Source organism: Camarhynchus parvulus, chromosome 4 (assembly GCF_901933205.1).
Source record: "Camarhynchus parvulus chromosome 4, STF_HiC, whole genome shotgun sequence".
NCBI classification, from domain to species: domain Eukaryota; kingdom Metazoa; phylum Chordata; class Aves; order Passeriformes; family Thraupidae; genus Camarhynchus; species Camarhynchus parvulus.
Window position 1 is genome coordinate 59,231,036 of NC_044574.1, and position 22,167 is coordinate 59,253,202.

At 38.5% G+C, this 22,167-nt stretch overlaps 1 protein-coding gene across 9 annotated transcripts in view; it reads right to left on the minus strand.

Annotated features, from left to right (window-relative positions):
• WDFY3 (WD repeat and FYVE domain containing 3) overlaps positions 1-22,167 on the minus strand; it is a 153,170-nt gene that overhangs the window by 26,875 nt on the left and 104,128 nt on the right. For 4 of the 9 annotated variants that reach the window (XM_030947533.1, XM_030947538.1, XM_030947537.1 and 1 more), the window contains 18 exons: positions 21,746-21,857; positions 21,150-21,340; positions 19,536-19,688; positions 17,884-17,957; positions 17,620-17,781; positions 16,137-16,231; positions 13,917-14,037; positions 12,930-13,147; positions 10,179-10,414; positions 8,813-8,947; positions 7,536-7,715; positions 6,000-6,044; positions 5,328-5,561; positions 3,880-3,979; positions 3,033-3,193; positions 2,240-2,469; positions 1,281-1,390; positions 250-432 (listed from right to left, as the gene is read on the minus strand). In XM_030947533.1, the coding sequence (XP_030803393.1) occupies positions 250-432; positions 1,281-1,390; positions 2,240-2,469; positions 3,033-3,193; positions 3,880-3,979; positions 5,328-5,561; positions 6,000-6,044; positions 7,536-7,715; positions 8,813-8,947; positions 10,179-10,414; positions 12,930-13,147; positions 13,917-14,037; positions 16,137-16,231; positions 17,620-17,781; positions 17,884-17,957; positions 19,536-19,688; positions 21,150-21,340; positions 21,746-21,857 (2,740 nt within the window). The remainder of the gene's footprint in view (positions 1-249; positions 433-1,280; positions 1,391-2,239; positions 2,470-3,032; positions 3,194-3,879; positions 3,980-5,327; positions 5,562-5,999; positions 6,045-7,535; positions 7,716-8,812; positions 8,948-10,178; positions 10,415-12,929; positions 13,148-13,916; positions 14,038-16,136; positions 16,232-17,619; positions 17,782-17,883; positions 17,958-19,535; positions 19,689-21,149; positions 21,341-21,745; positions 21,858-22,167) is intronic. The other 5 variants (XM_030947540.1, XM_030947539.1, XM_030947534.1 and 2 more) reach the window with 2 other exon arrangements.

Consider the following 22,167-nt stretch of genomic DNA (forward strand, 5'->3'; position numbering starts at 1 on the left):
GAGCTCAATGCTTCTACCATTGTAATCTGCAATATGCTATTTGCTGACTCAGAGAGGGCCCTGTGCACTGGAGTGTAAGAATATCCTGTTTATGGTCCAGTTTCTGAAGGATTCTGTGTTACACAGTGCCAGTTTATAGAGTACTTACAGCTACAAAAAAGTTGAGCCTATATTAAAATATCCAGTGCATACAGTTTATACTGAGGAAATCCACCCTTCAGGACAGACAAATCCTCAGTCAGGACTTACCCAAATGGTTTTGCCAACACTTTAAACTCGCTTCCTCAATGAAAGGTCTGGCAACAGTTATATCCACTTGGCCACGATCATTGACAGGTAGTGTCACTTTGAAAACTTCTTCCAAAACCTGTTTTTTACTGTGGATCAGCTCTGTCCACACTCTGTTTATGGCTTTTAAAAGAAGCTGGCGACCTGCGTAAGTACAAGATCACAAACAGCAAGCTCTCTATAGTGCTCATAGCATTGACATTTTTACAGTAAGGAATTGAATAATTTCTGTGATTACACTGTAGTTTCTCCCCCACTTGCATGATGCATGAAATGCCTTTGGCCAGAGCACCTTTTTTGCCATTATGTATGTTATCAGAAAGTTCAACAATAAATTTTGGCAGTTTTTTCTCTGTGAATTTGAAACCCTGGCTCTGATTAGTTGTGACTCATCTCCCACACGCATCTATTAACAAAATTAGATTGAAAAAACCTTATAGGAGGTTTATGTGTCTATAAATATACATGTAATTCAATACATACATTATGCTTCAGCATTTTTACATATAATGTGTGTCTAAATACCTGCATCAATATTAAACACACACATTTAAGAATCACTGAATACTTTCTTCCATAGCAAGTTCATAAATTTCTTTTGAGTGAAAGATTGTAAGCATACCACAAAATAGTAACTGTATAGTTTATACCATATATTTCTTATCTTAAAATGAGCTGCTTCTATTCCATTTAAAACAGTGCACATAAAACTGCCGAATTCTGGAGAATGTCCAGAAAACAATGAAGAGGTCCTACTATTTTAACAAAACATTAATTTATCCTCAATGTGTCTATCTTGGTACTTCCAAGAGGCTTTTCATCTATTTTTATGTAATTTTATACACACACAGCCCCAGTGCCCCTCCAGAGAGTAACTGGGCAACAGACACATACCACAAGACCCTGCCCTGGGTCACCGGGGTAAAAGATTAGTGATGACAATACAGAAGTGGCATTATGAGACATATGTGGCTTTGTCATTCTCAGATTACCTTCACTGACATCTTGATTGTAGACTCCATCTGGTTCTATATCAGAGGGGATCATAATGTGCCAAGTTGTCATCCTGGCTTCTGCTTCCAATCCAAACCCATCAACATTGCTACAAACACACAATGGATTAACAATCATCAGAATAAAAAGACACAAAAACCCAAGCCAAGATAAAGCATTTGATTTTGTATCAGATTCACAAAGATTAATACACACTACTACAGCAAAGCATCTTAACTTCTGTCCATTTGAGTTCTGACAATTTGTGGTCACAAGCTGAAGGTTTATGAAGAGATAATGTGCCACAGATACTGGCGTCACTAGCAGAAGATGGTGATATTTGAAGAACCACAAAACAGACAAGGTCATAAATGGAGAACACTGGGGTTTGATGACTGTTACTAAGTATCCTTGGACGAAACACAAGTTGTGGATCTTCTTGGAAAGAGCAAATGAAAATGCCAGGCTGGCATTTGCAGCAATGCAGGAAAGGAGGTGTCTACAGCATTTGTCATGGACACCTGATTTAATGCATGACTGGCCTACTCAATGCTATACAGAAGAAATACCAAGATATTGAACTTGTATGAAATGATTCAACAGACAGTAAATCCAGCGACAGGACCCTCTGACTATTAATTACCTAGCACCAGCGCTTCCTTCTATCTTTAAAACATTTCAATTTATAAAAGGTCAACAACAAAATAGTTGGATAAACACATTTGTCAGTATTTAAGATACCTCTACAAAAGGAGGTAAAAATGTTCTCTATTTCCAGGATCTTCAAACCTAATTTTGTCTCAAAATGAATTTCTTAAGCTTGTTTGCAACTCACTGGCTGGAAAATTATGAACAGCCCTCCAAAATTTGCTGACTTATTTGCAAGGTGAGTAAAAAAGTGTCATTTTAGTACTTCCCTGCCCTGGCTGTGGAATGCACTTCTGCCTGACATATTTACCTTCCCACATGAAGATTAATCAAGCAGTGAGCTAGACAGCTGATGAATTCCTGATCATGATTTCCAGGTCCCAAAATTAAGTTCCTGTTTACAGTAAGGACCCTTAGGGAATCAAGGAGAGCCACTTGCTGAGGAACAGTTTTGTGCGCTCTTGAGAACTGATACAGGATGGTTCTGTTCAGGCAGTGATAAATGGCATCCAGTGAGAGTCCCTGAGATCTTCTTTTTGACTGATGGGAAGTAAAAAAACATGATCAGCAGTAGCAGCAACTCATTTTACTGGCACACAAGCTTCCCTTGAACTGACCCAAGCTCATTTTCCAGAATTAGCATTTTACTGTAAGTGTCAATTACATTAATTTCAAGGACAAAAATGACATTAATGATTATACACTTTGAATTTTAACATCTATAAAGATGCTGCTGATTTCTAACAGTAAGTCTTCTAACAATTTCCAATAAAAGTCTATGAGGAAGGTTCCCAAAAATGTCAAGGTAAATTTAGGGAGCTTCTCAAAATTCATGTGAGGCAAATTTCATTGTTTATTCTGGGGGGATTTCTAAAAAATAATGTGATCTGAGAGCAGTTTTTATTTAATTGCTCTTCACAGAAAGATGTGCTAAGAAAGCTCTGTAAAGAGAGAGTGAGCGTGAGGAAAAAAGCATATTCTGTGCTTTTCCCAAACATATATCACTATCAGATTGCTTAGTGACATTGTTTAGTCCATGCATTTTCACATAATCTGCAAAAATGGTTTTTCAGGCAGGGTAATGCAACAAACAGCCCTGTTACCTGTGCAATGAGCTGGATTATGAAGTCCACAAGAAGCTTGGATTCTTTGTTGAACATGCCCTGCCAAAGTTTATCTACCACACGCTGTGTAAAATAAAACACATTGTTCACCAGCACTTGGTAGCTTCCTCCACTCGTTATAGGCAGAGATGCATCTTCACCTAGGTAATAAAAAACCCCAAAGTTTTCTACATTTATCAAATAACCCCATCTGCATAAATACATTCACATTAGTGTATGCTTTCTAGACTTCCATAAAAGACAAAGAGATTCAGTCAATGAAAGCTAAAACCTCATGGCTTCCCTACAATACAGAATCCCTTTGATGTAACCAACCGTGGCTCTGGACTTTTATTTTATCTTTTAAAAAACTATTCTGGATTTTTAAAACAAGATTCTGGATTTATTTTATTAATGCACTGCACCCACAGGAAGACTGTGGGTCTTATTAAATTAAATTTATTGAATTACTGCTGTGGCAAGAAATGGGGAGCCTTACAAGGAAGTCTCAACAGAAATGCATACAGTCCCTTATGACACCTGGGATGGAGGCAGAGCAGCCCAAGAGCTCCTGGGAAGTCCAGCAAGCCACCATGAAATGTGACTGGACTCCCTAAACCATATAGTTTTTGTGAATAACCTCTTTTATAGCTTTGGCACGATCAAGGTAGGGAGGGAACATGCAAGCACATCAACACCATTTATACATCAAAGGAAAGGAAAGGGCAGGGAAAAAAAAATAAGACGATCAAGTTGCAACAAAACAGACCACCAAAAAAGAAAAAGTCACAGAATCAAAACCTGGTGTCCAAATCAATAGATTGACTATTAAACTTTGCTATATTACCCAATAAAACATCAGCTGCAAGTAGGTGGTCCATCACTCCATCCAAAACATATGTCTGAAACTCCTTCTGCTGGGTTCGTGTTGATCTTTCAGGAGAAGCCTAAAAAATGATATTAAAATAACATTAAGATAATTCATATCTCTGAACAAAAGAGGGGGAGAGGGATGGTGTTCTACAATATTTCCTTTTCTCTCAGCTCCCATGAACTACATTTTTTTTTCTCTTAAAATTCTGTCTCAAGTAAAAAGTTTTGGCTTCATCAAAAAACTAAACATGTACATCAAGTATACACTGGCTGCATGCAGTCTTGCAAAGCAGGCATTATTCCTTTTTAAATCCAGGAAATTTATCTTCTGCCATAACAGGTACTGGAAAAGAACACATACTGAAAAGGTACATGAAACTCTCCACTATCAACATATGTTCAACCTGTGATTTTCTAGTTGACACAAGTTACCGTCTTCAGTAAACAATGAGCAAATGGGACAGATCAAACATTTAAGTTGCAGGAAGAGAAATAACAGTAAGTTTGGCAGTGTGTACCTACCTAATCCTATTTATGCTAATGGGCAAGTAACACTGACAAGTGATAAGTTAAAAGAGCTGTGAAGAACTGCAGCCACTTGAATATGATCTCAAATATGCCTCCCGTGTCTGTGGATAACTGACATCTGACATTTCATTTGTTTTTGCTTTGTGACAGCAAAGAGGTGCCCAACTGCCCCAGGAAACTTGTCAGTAAATTCACAAGCATGCAAGTATGGCCCAAAATTCCTGCAGCTTTCAAAAAAATTCAGGGAGACTCAGCAGCACATAAGGTGAGGAACTAAGAGGTGGATCAAGGTGAAGGAGAAGTGATGCGAACATTTCAAAATGTACCGTCTGAAGGTAGGCAGTTAAACTGAACTCCTCCCCTCCTTGCCTCATCTCATTAGCAGGACAATGCTTTCTTCAAGTGTCATGAACTTCAGAAGCTGATTTACACCAAGATAACACAGTTATTTTGTGAAGTTTTATAGTATATGATCCCATATGTCTTTTTATCTAACTGACACTATCTACGGCACAATTTCTTTTTATCTAATACAAACAGAACAGAAACCCTAATTTCTGTAGGGGTTTTATATTTTCAACAAAGTCAATACAGATGTCATGGTTGGAAAGGTGCTTAACCACTGAATCATACTCTACAAAATAAAACTTGAAGAAAGCTTCTTATGCTGGTTTTCCAAGCCATTAAAGAAAGGTGAGCAAGCTACTCTTTATGGAACATTAGTGTTTCTTTTTTTTTCCACTCTTATTTCATGACAATTCCACTGAATCTCAGGTCATCACTAGCATAACTTTGTAAGGCAATAGAAGAAAAAACATTTTAGGAAAATAAGGTGTCACAACTAAGCTCAAATAACAAAACCAAACTAAAACACAAACCACAAAGAAATTCTACCTCTAGCAGAAGGTCTACCAGTGGAGTCTGTTTGCTGGCTGGTGTGAGACAGAGGTTATCAATGATCATCACACGCATGAAGTCAAATACAAACTTCTTGGCAGGGTGGTTGGTCAGGTAGGTCTTGGTGCCCACATTGCAGTATTCTGATTGGCTCCTGTTCATGCCAGAATCAGCTGCAAAGGCTTTAAACTCTTCAGCTGGGGACCCAACTTCATCATCGAGATCAGTGACCTGTAAAAACCAGCATGTTAAAACTGCAGAGATCAGCTAATTAATGGCAGTTTCTTCACTTCTCTGTTCTTTGCTTGTCTTTCTAAAGGTATTTCACTTCACATTTTGCTTCTTAAGAAGCCGTTTTAGAAAATGATGATATTCAGAATCAGTTCTCCAACATGGAAACATTCAGTTTTGGATTCTCAAGGCAAATGATGATCTGGCATGAGTTACGTTTCATGCTCCCTGACCAACAGAATTGGATGATTTCTAGATACTTGGCAAAAATAAATGTTGTCATTGAAAAAAAAAAAGAAAAAGAAAAGTTTTGAAAAAGTTATTAACTAAAGCCGTTAAAATAAAATCAAGACAGAAGCCAACTAAAAAAGGCCATCAAGCTTACATAACATAAAACAAAAAGGAACTGAGCCTTTTTTTTTTCTTTTAATACAATACCTTCATCAGAGTGCAGTTATGGGTAAGCCGGTTTCCCAAAAATCTCTAAAAGAAGAAGAAAAAAAAAAGGGTCTCCACAGCTTTCCCATTTCTGATGAACAGAAACCTTGAAAGGCTAGCTCTTAAAGAGGACTGCAACAAAAGCACAAACAGTAATGAAAGCTGTCAAATCCAGAAGACTGACTCTTTCTATGCAACTCCCTTCCTTAAATGAAAGAGGAGACAATATGATTTCCCTCAACAGGCTTCCTGCATCGCCAGCTTACATGTCAAGTAACCAAATGTTTTGAACATTTGGTCTGCTTTAGCAGGAGAGTGTTTTCAAGAAATTAAGAGAAGCCCAAATAGGTATTCTTTCTATTTTTAATAGCAATCTCAGAAAAGCTGGAAGACCTTTAAAAAAGTTAAGAATCTTCTCTCAAGGCTGAATTTAAATTATAACAGTTTTGTTGCAGAAATCTGGCTGTGATTCAGGTATTTCACCAGGCACTGATTATTGCTACACATTTGGGCAAACAGAAACACTGGAGGAGTAAACCTATTTGGAGTGAAGAGCACCCTCAGACAGCAAAGAGCTCAAGTTGCCAGGCAGCTACACAGAATTTCAAGGGATCTAGTAGTTAAAACCTGCTTAGAGATACAAGACTCCTCTAAAAACTCTATACAGGTGAATGCCAAATCAGCATTACCAGTTTGTAAGTGGAACTTTTTTGAGAGAGAGCAAGCTCCTAGTATGCACTTGAAATGCAAGTTTAACAAAAAAGCAAAAAACCCCATGTCTTTATGAGAGACTCACCAGCAGGCACTATTAAAAATTGGTCTCCCACTTTTATTGACAACAAAATAATAGCGCACCACAAGTTATTATTTCCTGAAGTTTTTTTATCATACTCTTCATAGTTCTAGCATTTGGCAACCTCTAGACTAATTATCCTTCCATGTTCTTAATAAAATTACTTTTAGATACTGGCTAACAATATCTGTTTTCTTCCTTTCCATTCATATTCTAGAAATAGTATCATTTGCAAATGACACTAGGCTCAAAGAAAACTTCAGCCAGAATGCAAGCCAAGTTGAATTCACATCCTCTCCTGGCTTGAGCTCAGTAGTTTCAGGAAACACAAGAACACTGCTTTGTGGTTAAGCCACAAAACCAGAAATGGGAATGGGAAATGTGAGGAAAAAGAGGTTTTAGGTTTCATCACATCCTCCAGAGCAGAGGGCTGACAGTCTTTTGCTTGTGTAAATTTGAGCTAGCATTTTTCATACAATTGAAAACGATGTCCACTAGAAAACAAGCAAACTGTTTATTGCCCCTAAAATGCTGCCTCTGATGTCCCTGCACAACAACTGCCCTGCAGTTTAACACACTCTTCTCTCAGATCCACAATCCAAGTACAAACATCCAGCTCAGCCCTGATGATGACCTCTTGTGCAAGTGAGTAGAGCTTTTTCATGGTATGACTGGTAATTGATAAATCCTCAAAAGTAACACTCATGTGAAAAATAAAAAAGGCAAGCAGCTGGACTTCCTACCATCTCAGAGTATGGTCGGATGTTGAAAGGAAACACTGTTGCTGCCAGCGCACACAGGAACTCTGGACTCATCCACAGGGAAATGAGGTCAGGTACATTGTGATACAAATACCGAAAGAACTGCATCAGGGTCACTGGATATTCCCGAAGCCAAGAGCCTTCTTCCTCTGACTGCCAGGGCTGGGTTGAGAAACAAACACCAGATTAGCACAGACTGCAGCACTTGAACACTTGCTTCAGAAAGGAAGAGCACACTTTCAAGCACATCTCAAACAGGAGACCAACCGCATTTTACAGCACATCATTGACCATAAGCTAAAATGTGTGCCCTGCCATGTAATGACACAGAAATATTGGCAAACATGACCAGACTGAAGCCAATGCAAAATGTGATGGCACAGTTGAACATGCCTGGTGTCAGCACACAAGACACAGCACATGTCTCTGAGCATGTCTGAAGTGTATCCAAACAGGTGAGGACCAAACACAATGATTGGTCACCAGCAGAGAGACAGAACATGTGACAACAGGAATGGGTACTGCAGCAGGTACACTTGTCCAGAAGATGCTTCTGGACATGTTACCTTGGGAGAAACATGCAAGCAATAAAGCATATCACATACACATGATGATCCAACAGATGACAACCAAACCGGTGCTGCTTTTCAAGCACTTCAGGAGGCAATTTTCAGCAGATAACACATTCTGGCTTCAAGGAAATGCATAATTTTCCCCCTGAGAAACCAACTTGCCCTACTCTTGACATTAGATTCAAAGATGAGAAGATGACACATTTTTCTGGCAGTAAATTAATTTCTTCTGGCATGGGGCTATTCATAGTCAGGGACTTCTCTGCATGGGGAAGGTGCATGAACAAAATCTGCAACTCACAAAGCTCTGAGCAGATGGGATACAGAGTCTCAAACATTCTCCCATGATGTTAATCGGGAAAGAAACTGAATTATCTCTGACAAGGACATTCTATCCTTCTGCTTTCTTGTTACATTTCAACTGCAGCTAAACAGAAAGCTCAGCCTTTTTGCAGAAAAACAGTGATAATTTTGTGGCTACTAATATTTCTACAGATACAGGGAAAAAAGTAACATAGAAAAACCCAAGAAAATTACACTTTCCACCCAAGTATTACAAGACTAACTCACAGCCAATTTTATCATGATACTAACAAAACCTCGACCTTTCTAATTTGGCTTTTTAACCATGTGGAAAACTTGAACAACACGGTATACTGAAATACAAGCAAAATTTCCAATGCTTACAGAATTCAGCATACTCCTCAGCATTCCCAGTAACAAGAAGGCAGCTTCTGTGCAAACACTGTGTATTGAGGAGGTAACAGTGCCACAGGAGGCAGGAACTCCAAATATGAATGTCCAAATTGAGTCTAAATCAAACTGCAAGAAGTGAAAGAGAAGACAAGAAATGATCCTTTTCTCCTGGGCAATTGTATACTGCTTTTTATTACGGATACAATATACTCATTTTGCAGTAGATAAAAAATTGGTTTACATCCTCCAAACTTTATCACCAAATGTCGTATGAAGGTCACATGTCACTGAAGAAAATTTCTTTTAACCATGAGCTAATGAAACTGCAATTCTCATCTTCTCACTTCTCAAAGTATGCAATTGTTTTAAAACAAAAGAATTGTCAGCACATGTGCCGTACAATCTACTTAGTTGACTCACATCTAGCAGTAAAACCCACATGGTATTCCATAGAAAAAAAAAGAACAACACTAACAAATCAAGTTGTATTTTCCAGCAAGTCTAAATATTTAAATTAATTAAAAATAAAAAGGAACCAAGTGTCCACGTCTAGCATTAAGGGTGCTACTAAGTAGTTGAATTTAGCTTTGGTTTAACAGTGTCATACTTCAATGCTGTAGGCAGAGGAGTGAGTTTCATGCCTCTACCTCATGATAGCAGAGTGCTGAATGTGTGTCAAGTATTCCTCTTGAGAAAGAAGGCAGGCACCTTCTGGTTTGAAGTTTTACTTTTCAGTTCTCACTGATAAATAATGTCAGCACTGCACCCATTCTAAATAGGCACCCCGTCTATCTAGAATGGAGAGTGTGGCTTTTCTTCATAAAGCACTACCCTGGAGTTTCCTAGAACTGTTGTACGTCACATAGTATCTACTCACTTCAAAAAAGCCCAAAATAACCTGTTCAAAATAAGAACAATCAACATTTTTCAGCAACAACTGAGTTGTCTCCCTATAAAACCACAGAGACTTTCTGAAATAAAAGCAACCTTGTTCTGCTTGCAACCTGTGAACTCTCTTTAACATAGCAACTGCCCACTTCTTAAACAAAAAACCACAAAAAACCCACGTCACAACCAAAGCAAGTACACAAAAGATTATGTTCCCTTCAATGCCCACAGCATGCCAGATAGAACTAGGGATCTACTTCTCATTTGACCCCAAAATGGACCAGAGTGACACCAGTGACAGCTAAGCCATAGCAGGCTGGCTTCTCCATACTCCCAACCCAAAGGGCTTAGCACTAAACACCGCATCATGACTGTGAGCCAGCTGCAGAGAAAGAAAGGGCCTGGTTAATTCATTATTTTCTTTCACGACAGACAGAATTGCATTCACATCTTACTGGATAATCCCTACCTTGGCACCCTGATTACACTGGCTGCTGATGACAGGTGCACTGACCTGCAGGTTTTCAGGCAGTTCAGTGACTGGCTGCTGCAGGAAAAGGGCCATGAGGAGGAAATAGAGTGCAGGCACATTAGTGTGCTTTGGGAGAAGGGACTGCAGAACGGGGAAGCCTGGGAAGTGACAAGCATCCCGGTTAATCTCCCGCACTGTCGATCTGCCACCAGCACTCCGGCCAACATTGAACCCTGGGAGAGAAAACAAGGCACAAAGGCAACATTAAGAGGGAATTACCTGTGAGGACCCTTCTTGCTCATCTGGTGACATTAAAAGGGAACCTCCTCAGAAACTAATACTGGACAAAACAAACATGCGAATACAGACTATCACACATGACACCATTCTGCTTCAGATGTCTCATTTTTTTTAAACAATTAAAAAATAAAGGAAATTACTGCTTTCCATTACCATATAGATGACGCTGTTCCATACAGACTGCTTAATATAACTGCTTACACACACATCCATTTTCTGGCTGTGACCATAACTTCTGACTTTTAAAACACCCAGGTTTCTGAAAATAGGTATTTTGCTGGCTGAGAGTGAAATATCACCTTAATCTCAGTTACATATTTATATAATGAAGCAGCAATCCATGGTGCATTTAAGTCAACGGGCAGCTAATTTGTGTCCAGAGAAGTCTCAAAGGCATCTTGTTTCAGATATTTTGTTAATGATTAATCAGCTGGTAGTAAGCCTTAAACAGTCTTATTTTATTTAAGTGCTGCCAGAATCACTTTTTGCGACCATGCTTCTACCTATGTATTTCAACCTCCTACTTAAAGGGAAAAAAAAATACACTGGGTGGCAAAAGCACTTATTTTCAAGCAAGGAAAGAGGCAGGAAGACAGGTCAGTCTCCACATCAGCATTATAAGCCATTGGTCTGACACTGCCAGTGGTCAAGATGGTTTTTCTGAGGCTCAAATACAGACACGCTTTCCACCAGAAACTGACTTTTTAAACAGAAAACCTCTATCAGGAATCAAATTAATGAAATCTGTGCTACACAGCTGCAGAAATTCTATCAATAACCTTCAACAAAATTCATCATACTTGGTTTCATGAGAAATCTTGGAGCCAGTATGTTATGATTTCTTAAAAAACACAGCATACAAAAATTAGATTATCTGTCACTATCAGGTTATGAGACTCAAGTTTAAAAATATCTTTTTCACCACAGCCTAACTTGGATTCAATTAAAGTGATAGTATAATAGGAAAAAAAGGGAACTTGAAAAATGCTTTCAAATGTAATTGTAAATCAAAATCTTACTTAGAAAGAGGAAATGCATGTGCAAAATTGTTTCTTAAATAAAATACAGAGCCTTAATCAGAATGACCCAAACAACAGATGCTTTTTATTTTAACAATAAAATATTTGCATGGGTTTTACAGGTTCTGAAATACCAGTTTCCTTAATCCTCCTAATTCATGGCAATGCAAAGAACCATCCTATACTCGTAGCTGAATATCCTGAGGGATATATTGTGGGAAACAGTAAAAAGAGTTTTCTTTAAGCAAAAAATAACAAGATACTATATTTGAAATCTATCAAGGATACAAAGCAGAAAGACAATTTTTTATGTTTTTGTATTTTCATTTCAGGAAGAGCCCTCTTCATGAAGGAAGATCACTGCAACAAGACTTCAATTACTTCCTTACAGTAAACCAATTCAGAAAAACTTTTAGTGCAGTAACAGATCATGTACTGCTGCAACACAGACAGGTGGCTCCTTGAACAGCTATTTACAGCAATGAAGTACTATTGATACCACTGCTCTGATCTAAAGGCTACTGAGGCTTATGAAAGACCCTCATTTAATGTCAATGAGTTTGCACCAGAGCCTGAATAGACATTCATCTGAAAAGCACTATTTTATTTTGACTGGAAAAAAGAAAACCAGGTTGGTGGGAAATTGCCACTACACCTCTCTATAAAGAGCTGACAAACGTTATTTCAAACATTTGGAGATACATTTCAGACAGCTCAGAGATGCTCAAAATGGGCTCTGTAGCACTAAAATCTTATACACAATTCTAGGTCACAAGGAGAAACTGAGAGGTCTGATAACCTGGCTAACAGAAGATTTAAGACCCTGATAAAAAAGCCTTTACTAGAAAGTGTGCTTGTGTACACAAGAATGCGGTGAGGAAAAGGAAAAGAAATGCTGAGATTATACTGTGAACACAGAAATTTCCAAGACAGCAAAAATTCAAACTGGTAAATCTGATGGACACAGCACTCACTAGTCAAAGCAGCTCAGATATAATGCTGCACAATTAACTATTAAAAATAATCAAACAAGCAAATTTTACTGCATCTTTATTAGCTGGGTGCATAAAGTGCTGCTCTACACTTCCTTTGCAAGTAGCTCAGCCATCCCTGCCCACGGGACACACTTAACCTTACCCTAATGGTGAGACAAAAAAACCAATTAGCTACACATGAGGCACCAAAACTGAACTACAATGACATCTGTGTCATGTCAGCTATAGGTAGCTTTGTAAAACCACTCCCTTTTGCCTAGGAAATCCTAATTCTTGCTAGTAAGAAAATGAAGTGCAGAAGCATCTGATGGCAGCACAGACAAGAGTAACAGAAAGGCCTCAGCCAGACAGCACCCCCACAATAACCCAGAGTTCAACTCCCCAGCACAGGCGCTCCCAGCAACCCCTGAGCCCTGAGGGGCTGAGATGCCTACCTAACACAGTGCCAATCTTATTGGTCAGGACAGAATCAGTCTGATCCAGCCACCCTCCACCACTGAGACCTTCCTTAAACTTAATAAGGATGGACTGATTGCTCAACAGGACCACGAGAATTCGCATGGCTGCCGTGACTGTGGTGGAATGAAGATGTTCTTCCATAAACATCATAATCCAATCAAAACCCAGTGTCTTGACCAGTTCTTCACAAGCCCTAAGTGAAGGGAAAAATAAAAGTCACATTTTAAGCATTTAGTTTTCTACTAGCAATAGCAAAAACCAAGTCCTCCACTGCAGGGAAAACCTTAAGAGCAAATTCTTAGTTAAGTTTGCTATGAACAAGTAATACCACTTATCAACTCTTTATATGAAACAGGTAATGTGCATTTGTTTAGAAGAAAGGCGGGACTAAATACACCTCCTGGGACTAATTCCATTGCATGAGATTTCTCCAATAGCTGCTTTTGATAACAAATATGGAACTCTGAACTGAAATCATCTTTTTGAACAAGAAGTTTTCACATGACTTCTTAATGAACTGGTATTAAAAAATGAAGGAAGATTGTTTCTTTCTTTGTTTTTATTATGGGAAAAGTTACTTCGGAACATTTGAATGTGTTTTTTGCAATTTAAAGGGGCATTCTAGGGTCAATGATCTTAATGATAACCCCTACTGAAGCCTCTGGATCTCAGCCAAATGAGAAGCTGACTATCCCACTTCTCTAAAATCAAAAGTTTTCTCTTGGACAGATTTTATTTTTCTATAGCCACACATGGAGTTGAGAGAAAACAACAAAATTAATAATGTATCCCATTTCTACTAGCATACCCAAAAGTAGTTCAGTGACATTTGCATAAATCATTCAACATTTCCTATAAAATGATGGAATTCAACTAGCGATTTGAAGGGCAGCTGTGTAATTCTTCCCCTTGAAATAAAATATTATATCCTTTCTCTGCTTCAAGGGTTTTTATGTACTTACTGCAAATTAACAGTTGTCTTTTCTTTAGATGTATATAGAAGTTTCAGAAGGATATCTAAAAGCCTGTTCCGCAGTAGAATAAGATTAGCTGAAACAAGTCCTCCAAAATCATCCTCTGTACCTAAATATTGAATAAAACCAAAAAAAAAAAAAGGAGGCAAAATCAGGATTTTGGAACTTGGGCATTTTAAAGGCTATTCATAAATTCCATACATAAGCAAATACAACCTGACCCCCCCACTCAGTCTCCAAGGAAGCTGTCCTAAAGTGCAAGCAGACTGTAATATGGTGCTGAGAAATGTCTGGTGCCTCCTTATCACTGTCCCACAGACTTTGGGCAGCTTGTAGAACAGGAAGAACAGGTAAAAGAGAATCATAGCTTCTCAGACAATCTGAACTGAGGTGGTCACTATCTGTCACCCTTCCTTCCCATCCCTCCCTTCTCTCAAAACTGCAAAACATGGTAATTAAATAAACATTTTGCATTTTGAAAGCAGAGTGGTTTGAGAGGATGTTGAAATTGTAAGGAAACGACCCTGATACCTCGCAAATCTCTCCAAGTCTAAGAAAGAGAGAGAAAAATTAGTCTCCTTTTCTTTCAACACATCCCCAAGCTCATCATCAGTTGAAAAACACATTTACTGCAACCAAGGCAATCCATGCAGCTCAGGACTAACTTTACAGCTATTTTGCAAATCCCTCTTCCTGTAGCTTATGCTGTCAAAGGAGGACCCTGCTTTTACATTATTAAAAAAAAAAAAAAAGGCAGCACAGCTTGAGGTAACATATGCAAAAATGAAGACAGATAAATAGAAAATTTCTGGACCCAGGTTTTGTGCACAAGATACAGACACAAAGGATCTTCTATGGCAGAAATCCAACAAAAGTGGTGAACTCCGCTAGCCTAAAAATCTCATGCTTTTTGCCTCAATAGCTTCTCTTTTCATTTCTGCCACACCCTGAATTTCTCCCCAAAGTTCTTCAATCCCCTGTGTAGGCAAAAACCAGTTCAGGCTGCTGTTAGCATGGGGAAAAAAACTGAAACGAAACTCATGGCCTGTAGTGGGAAGACCAATCTGGATCTCTCTCCAATACCCAATACCCTCTTTTTCACTAAAAAGCTCAAATTTAATCATCTTTGAGACCACAAAACCAAAACTATTCAAAATGAACAGGTGAGGCACAGGAAGATAATGATGAATCCCACTGGACCATGGAATGGTTTGGGCTGGAAGGAACCTTGAAGACCACTGAGTTCCTACCCCCCTGTCATGGGCAGGGACACCTTCCACTGGACTTCCTCTGTTTGCTCAGAGCCTCATCCAAACCAGCCTTGAGCACATCCAGGGATGGGGCATCCACACCTTCTCTGAGCAACCTGTTCCAGTGCCTCACCACCCCCTCACCACCGTCACAGTAAGGAATTTCTTCCATATATCCAACCTTAAGCAACTCTCTTTCAGTTTGAAGCCATTCTCCATCACCCTATCATTACATGCTCTTGTGCAAAGTCCCTCTCCAGAACGTGCAGACTGCCCAAACCCTGTTTTTTGTGACACCAGACCAATATAACTGTTTGTGACACCAGACCAATATAACTAAAAAAAGAACTATCTCTCTCACTTGTCCCTCTGCACCAGTATATTCCCAAGAGATGTAGAAACAGAGGTTCTTTGGATAATCCTTCTATTTATTTGGCTGACATCCACTGTGGGACTAAAACATTTCTGTTCAGGGAGACAGATTGAAAATGCAATTGCACAAGGTAAATAAGGGTAGAAATGGTCTCAAATCGGTTCAATGTAAGAACTATTGAAGGATGGTAACATTTGGTTTTATTGCCTACAAAAAGGTTACTAGGCAGTCCTAGCTAATTCTTTCACTTCTTTCACACCTGGAGGGCTGACGCACCTAGCAACCAGTTGTTTGGTTTTGTTTTTCCTTTTTCCACAAAGAAGCAGAGATACACAGCTGATTAGAGGGAGCAAGTGGAGGAAAGAGAACAAAACCATACAGTGTTAAATGAAGGAAGCAAAAAAAAAGTGTGTTGCTCTGCTTTGCACTCAATACTGAAAACTAAAGCCCCACTAACTGGCAGCCAGGTTATAACAATATTGTAAGATTGTTCATGACACTATTTATACATTTTTTTTGTATTCAAGCTCAGAAGAGACTATAATGTATTTTAGTATACTGCTTCTAAGTACTGCCAACACTTACCACTATCAAGCTTTTCTTCATTGTTTATTTCCATGACCACAAATTTCTCACAGACTGCAAACGTAGGTAAAGTGGAAGAGATGAACTGTCCAAACCTTGATGTATACAGAAAAAACATCACTCATTGATATGACAGATGCACTCTCATCTATCAATAATTCACCTTAAATACAAAACCATGACACTAGCAACCCGGAGATACCCAAAAATGTCAGCTTCCTCACATATGAAGATTGATATAAATGGTCTTCATTTAAAGTTACTACCCAAAACACAAATTAATTTGTAGTAATTAATGGAATACTTGCAGACAAGTCTGCAGGTAAGGAACCCTGAAAATGCTAGGATTCAGGAAAGGGAACTGGGAGATACCGCTGAGTCCTAGTAAAAGGAACACCTCAAGTTAAAGGAGAGCAAAACATTATTTTCAACTCCTTACAGCTGAACAGTTATTAGATCAAAACAGTGGTTACTCAACTCTGGAAGAACGTTTATGCCTATAGCTTGAGGTTATGTAACACAGGGTCATGGTTTTCCATGACAAGACACTGATGTACCACTCCAAGAAAGGAGATGCAATATATTTCTCTTTCCTCTGCAGCTAACCTGAAATGGCCCCTAGCTAGTGCAACTTTTCCCAAGTTATGCAACATTTTTCATTCTTTATTTCCAGGAAGGAGAGCAGAGAACACTGGTCTACAATCTGTTCTGTAACAATTTAAGCATAAAATCAATAGTTTTATTCTTGAGTAATTTTTTTTCCCTGTATAATTAAAACAAAGACAGGTAAGATACTCATGTTGAGGCTTCTGATACCTTTAATTGTACCTAAAAGTAAGGAGCTGAAAACATGACTATGCATATGCAAAGAGCTCCTAAACCCCACAATATTTTATCCATTTCCATTATAATGAAATAAGAGATAAAAAAAAATCAAGTTATCAAGGAGTTAAACTATTCTTAAAGCATTTCAAATACTCCTGTACATATGAATTGCAGTAACCAGTGTAATTTTCATCAGTCAGAATTAGTAGCACTATATCTGACATCCTTAAATACCTTTTTATACAGTGATGATTAAGAAAAAATCTGGAACTAAACTTTACATTCAAGATAGTAATCAAAACTGCATTTTAACCAGAATTATCTTCTTAGCCCATGTCAAATAATATTCAATGGTATTCAGGAGGAATGCTTAGTGCTTTACATGAACAAAAGGGGCTGCTCAGCAACTTTACTTTTCACCAGCACAACATTAAACCAGTTTGACCATTCAATCATGCTTGGTCAGATACAAACTGAAAATCATATGCAAATCAAGGCTTCAATATATTGCTAATGTCTAGTTCAATCTAGCTCATAGAGGAAAAAAAAAATCAGTACATGAGCATTCCATGTCACATACTCCTCAGCAGTATGACCATGAAGTACTTTTGACCAAGGTAGCAGAACCAAGAAAGACAAAATTATCCAGGTGGGCTACCTGAGTAGGTCATAGCTGCTGGGGAAGCCCTGAAGCAGAAAGCTCAGCACATTGCTAATCGCAGCAATAGTGGGCTGGGACAGGGACATGTCTCGAAGAGTCAGCAGCAGTCTTGGGATGAGCTGGAATTCCCTCATTAACTTTGCATTCTTTGCTGCTTCACTGGAAGAAGAAAAGAAATGAGATGGCCATTTAAAATTGGAGTATCCTCTAAATATCATCTAATCCTGTAAATCCCATTACTAGGCTTTCATCAGTTCATACCTTGACTCAGTGAGGAGTTCAATGAAGTGCTCAAATAATGACAGATGAAGCTCGTAGGGTGCATGAAGCCAGACCTGAAACACAGAAAAACCAGTATTTTTTTGTACACAAATTGACTTGTAGGTTAAAAACAACATTAATAAATCAAAGGTAATGAAGATATTAAAATCATTCATATACATGATTGTTTACCTGGGCATGACAAACCACACATCAATTCAAAAAATATTCTCTGTAAGGGTACCACGCTGAAAACTTATAAAGGGATCTTATAAAGGGATCTAGACAAAAGGTGACACACCCTTGTCTTTTTGCACAAACTTTAAACAGAAAGTGCAATGACTCCAAAGGAGCTATTGGGATTTACAAGGCTGTGCTAAATTTATTTCGTTTAGGTGAAGGTTTATGTCTTCATAAAATTAACTTACTACCTTCCTCCAAGATTAAACTCAAGGTCTTCCCTGATTTTATTTTTTACCCAGCATTGCCTGCATTTAAGTTATTTAGATTCTTTACCAATACCCCCAAAGTATCAATTGTTCAATCAATAGAAGTAATAGAAGACACAAAAGCCAGAAAGCTCACAGTTACAGCTGCAAATCTTAGAACTGATTTGCTACTGAACAAAGCACAATTAATATTTGTGCTCTGGTGTATAAAACCGGCTTAAATGAAAAGCTTTCTAGTTTTTGCTTTTCTCCTAATCTTATAATTTAAAATGATGAGAACAAATATTTTAATTTCCCTGTTCTGCATGAGTAAGAACATCTAATTTATCTAAACTAAGTGAAATGTTTGGGTCACTGATTTCTGAATAAAGTAAATAATTAAAACAACAATAAAAAAACTGAAAAAACAATAGTCTAAATCTCAGACTTTCTTCTTAAATAAGGTTTCCAGGAGTGCTTTGAAGTACTCAAACAGACATCTTAAAAAAGGAAATGGTTAAGTCTATTAAGTCATTTGTGCAAAACTGACTTGCAATATTAAGTCAGCAACTTATAGCTGGCTTAGCAGTGGCAGTGGTACATTACTTACTTTAATGTACATGAGTCAGAATTATTTTAGTCAGTTTTATGTCAGGTGCAGATAATGCCAAAGGAGCACATACCAAAAGGTAAATTCTGGGAATCTTTTATCAGCTTCTACTGCATTAGCATTTCCCTCTGAAATTTGCTACTTTCCTTACTCTAACACAACATTTAAGTATTTCATAGGTTATGCAAACAGAATTTTAACTCCCTTACTAATAACCTTGCAGGAGATGTACGATAAAGTGATTTCCATGCGCTATGTTGAAAGTTTACCTTCTACTTTTGTTTTCAGGGCACTTTTCATGCCTTGATATATGTACTGCAGTAGAACACATAGGTGAAAAGAAACTGAGGAACAGAAAACTACAGAATGTTGACTTCTAAAACAACAAAAAGCAGAAAGAAACACCTGTGGCACCCATCGTTTGTGCAGTGATTCAAGCCATTTCAGCAGGAAAAGTTACCAATAATCTTGCTGCTCACCTGCTTCACTGTACTATATAAGAAATAGGAAGTTCTCAGTATAACAGCCTAATTTGCTACTGTTGAGTATTTGAGGTACACTAGACTTAATCACTATCCAGCAAAATAATCACTCTTCTGTGCAGCTCTACATACTTCAAAATCACAGAGCAGGTCCTGGAAGGCAGCAGAATTTGGGATAATGGATGTCTCGTGTCCGCTGTCAACAGTTCCCACCAAGGAAAAGGTCAGGTGGAGAATGTGGCTGTTCAGAAGAGACCGTTTCTTCTTTAACAACATTGCCAGCAGCTTAAACAAGTAAACAGAAAAGGAATTAATCCTGTGAGCACACAGCAATGTTGTCTAAGCATGCTGGAGGAGAGATGAAATGCCTGTGCCCCTTTTGAGAAGGCCTTTAACGTATGTCTGCTGGTTGATACTCTTTGAAGAAAGAGTTTGAAAGTGGCATTGCAGTTCATTACAAAAGTGGCATATCCAGGACACTCTCTAGCTCATAAAACGTCTGTTTACACCACAGATAGCATCTAGGCCCTGAGGATTAGGGACACACACACTGCTCTCAGCTCCCTGGCAGTCAGTCAATGACAGCACATCCTTAAGCAGTTATGTTCCTGGACAGCAATCATGGACATGGCAGACAAATGGAGCAGGCCTAGAGCACTGCATGCCCAAATGAGAGGTATTCTGGCACTGAAAAAAACTAACATAAATATGAATAAGCCTCTTTTTTCCTTGCTATGCTTTGTTCCCCTAGGCATGACTGCAGTCCTCACTTCTGCTCTAACTTATAACCTGGGCATGGAAAGAACCATTTGCCAGATTTGCTGTTATAGTCTCTTTTCTTCTGAAGCAAACTTGTTTAAACACTCAACATCCTGGCCTGTTCAGCTTTACCATCCTCATTGAAACACTAAACAAACACAGATTTCTGGGAATCTCCCTCAAACCACACTATTTGCTGATCTCAATACAAGTGGAATGTAAGGTCATTTGTGACGATCCACTGACTACTCATGATACAAGAAGGACACTGTCTAGACTTGTTTGCTCACGGTAAGCCAAGGTCTGCACCAGGCTCTTTGGAACGATACGTTTTGATGTAACTGCACCAGGGACTAGCATTTCAAGGTTTCTAAATACACAGCCCAAACCACAGAACTTTCCATTTCAGTAAAGCAACCTCCTTGAGAAACATAAAACACACTGCTCATGTGAAGACCTCTTTGAATCAGTCAACCAATCCTTCTGCATAAGGATTGCCTTTCCCCCATCCCAGTGGAGAATTAATATCTTCAGCTTGAAAGGAACCAGCATCACTAACTACAAAATCCATGCAGTCTCCTTAAAAGGATGCTTCTAGGAGTTCACTTGTTTGGGTTTTTTAATGTATCCTTATCCTCTCTCTTGCTGGCACATCAGAGACACAAGCTCCCGGGCTTCCAGGGATGGGTTCAAAATCACAAGAAAAGACTCATTTAAGTGCAACAGTTGTGCTCTTCGTGATGTTACTGAAGGCTCAGTTTCAGCAATGCAGCTAAATTTGCACAACGGCTTAGCAAAAAACTTTTCACCCTCTCCTTTAAAATACATTGTAAATAATTCATCTATGCTAATTAACAAAGACCTCAAGAAACATTTAAAGAGAAACTTGGGTTACAACACAACAAGAGATTTCCATGGGAACTGTGATGACGAGCAGTGAAATTCAATGCAATCAGCCTAGTCTGTTTTAAGACATTTCTTACATACCTGATAACCTTTGATTCTTTCCATCTCTTTGCTGGCCAGTGGATTGCTCTTTACCACACAGACCAAGGCTTTCACAGCTGCATACAACCCTTCCACATCTGATGCCATGGCTACAAGTCCCAAAATAGCAGCAGCCCCACCAATGTACTGTAGTGTAGTGGCAACAGGTTTGGGGACAAATGTTCTTACTCCTGAGCACAGAGAGAATTAATTAAAATACATTCAAATCAAATTTTTGCAAGAAATAATTGTGAAAATATGAAAGCATTTTTCATTTTAGCATTACTTGAAATATAAAAAGAGGGTTACTAGAAGAATTATGACACCTTCGAAGAGAAAGTGAAGGAAATATATAACAATAGTTTATGACCTAAGGTAAAGTAATTGAATATATTTTAATATTAATGAATCATAAACTGAAACAAGTATCCCATGTGAGCAAAAAAGATAATATATCCATAAAACATAAAAATGTTCAGTAAATACAATGCACCATTAACATTCATCAATCACGTGATTTATTTTCTAGACCTAAGCTCTTACTGACAAGTAATTAATAACTTTAAAGCATAATAATTCTTAAATGCTCAACTCACCCAAATATCCTATCAAAGCTGCACCAATGGAGCGTGCTGGTCCATTCAAATGTCCTGCTGAGTTATGTAGCAGCTTCACAGGTGTGGCATTTTCATGAGAAGAAATTGCCAGCTGAAGAAAACAAGAAAAAACCAGCAGGAGTTGAAGGGAAGAGGTTATTTTTATGCAAGTCCAAAATCCATAACTTACAAATTTTCCTACTGTGACCAGGAATAACATAAAACAAACCCAGATTAAGCCTTTCCTCTCAGGAGAGATGCTCCATCCCTCTGATCATCTTGGTGGTCTTCCCTGGACTCACTCCAACAGGTCCACGTCTCTCTTGTGCTGGGGACCCCAGAGCTGGATGCAGCACTGCAGACAAGGTCTCACCAGAGCAGAAGGGAAGAATCCCCTCCCTCACCTGCTGCCCATGATGCTT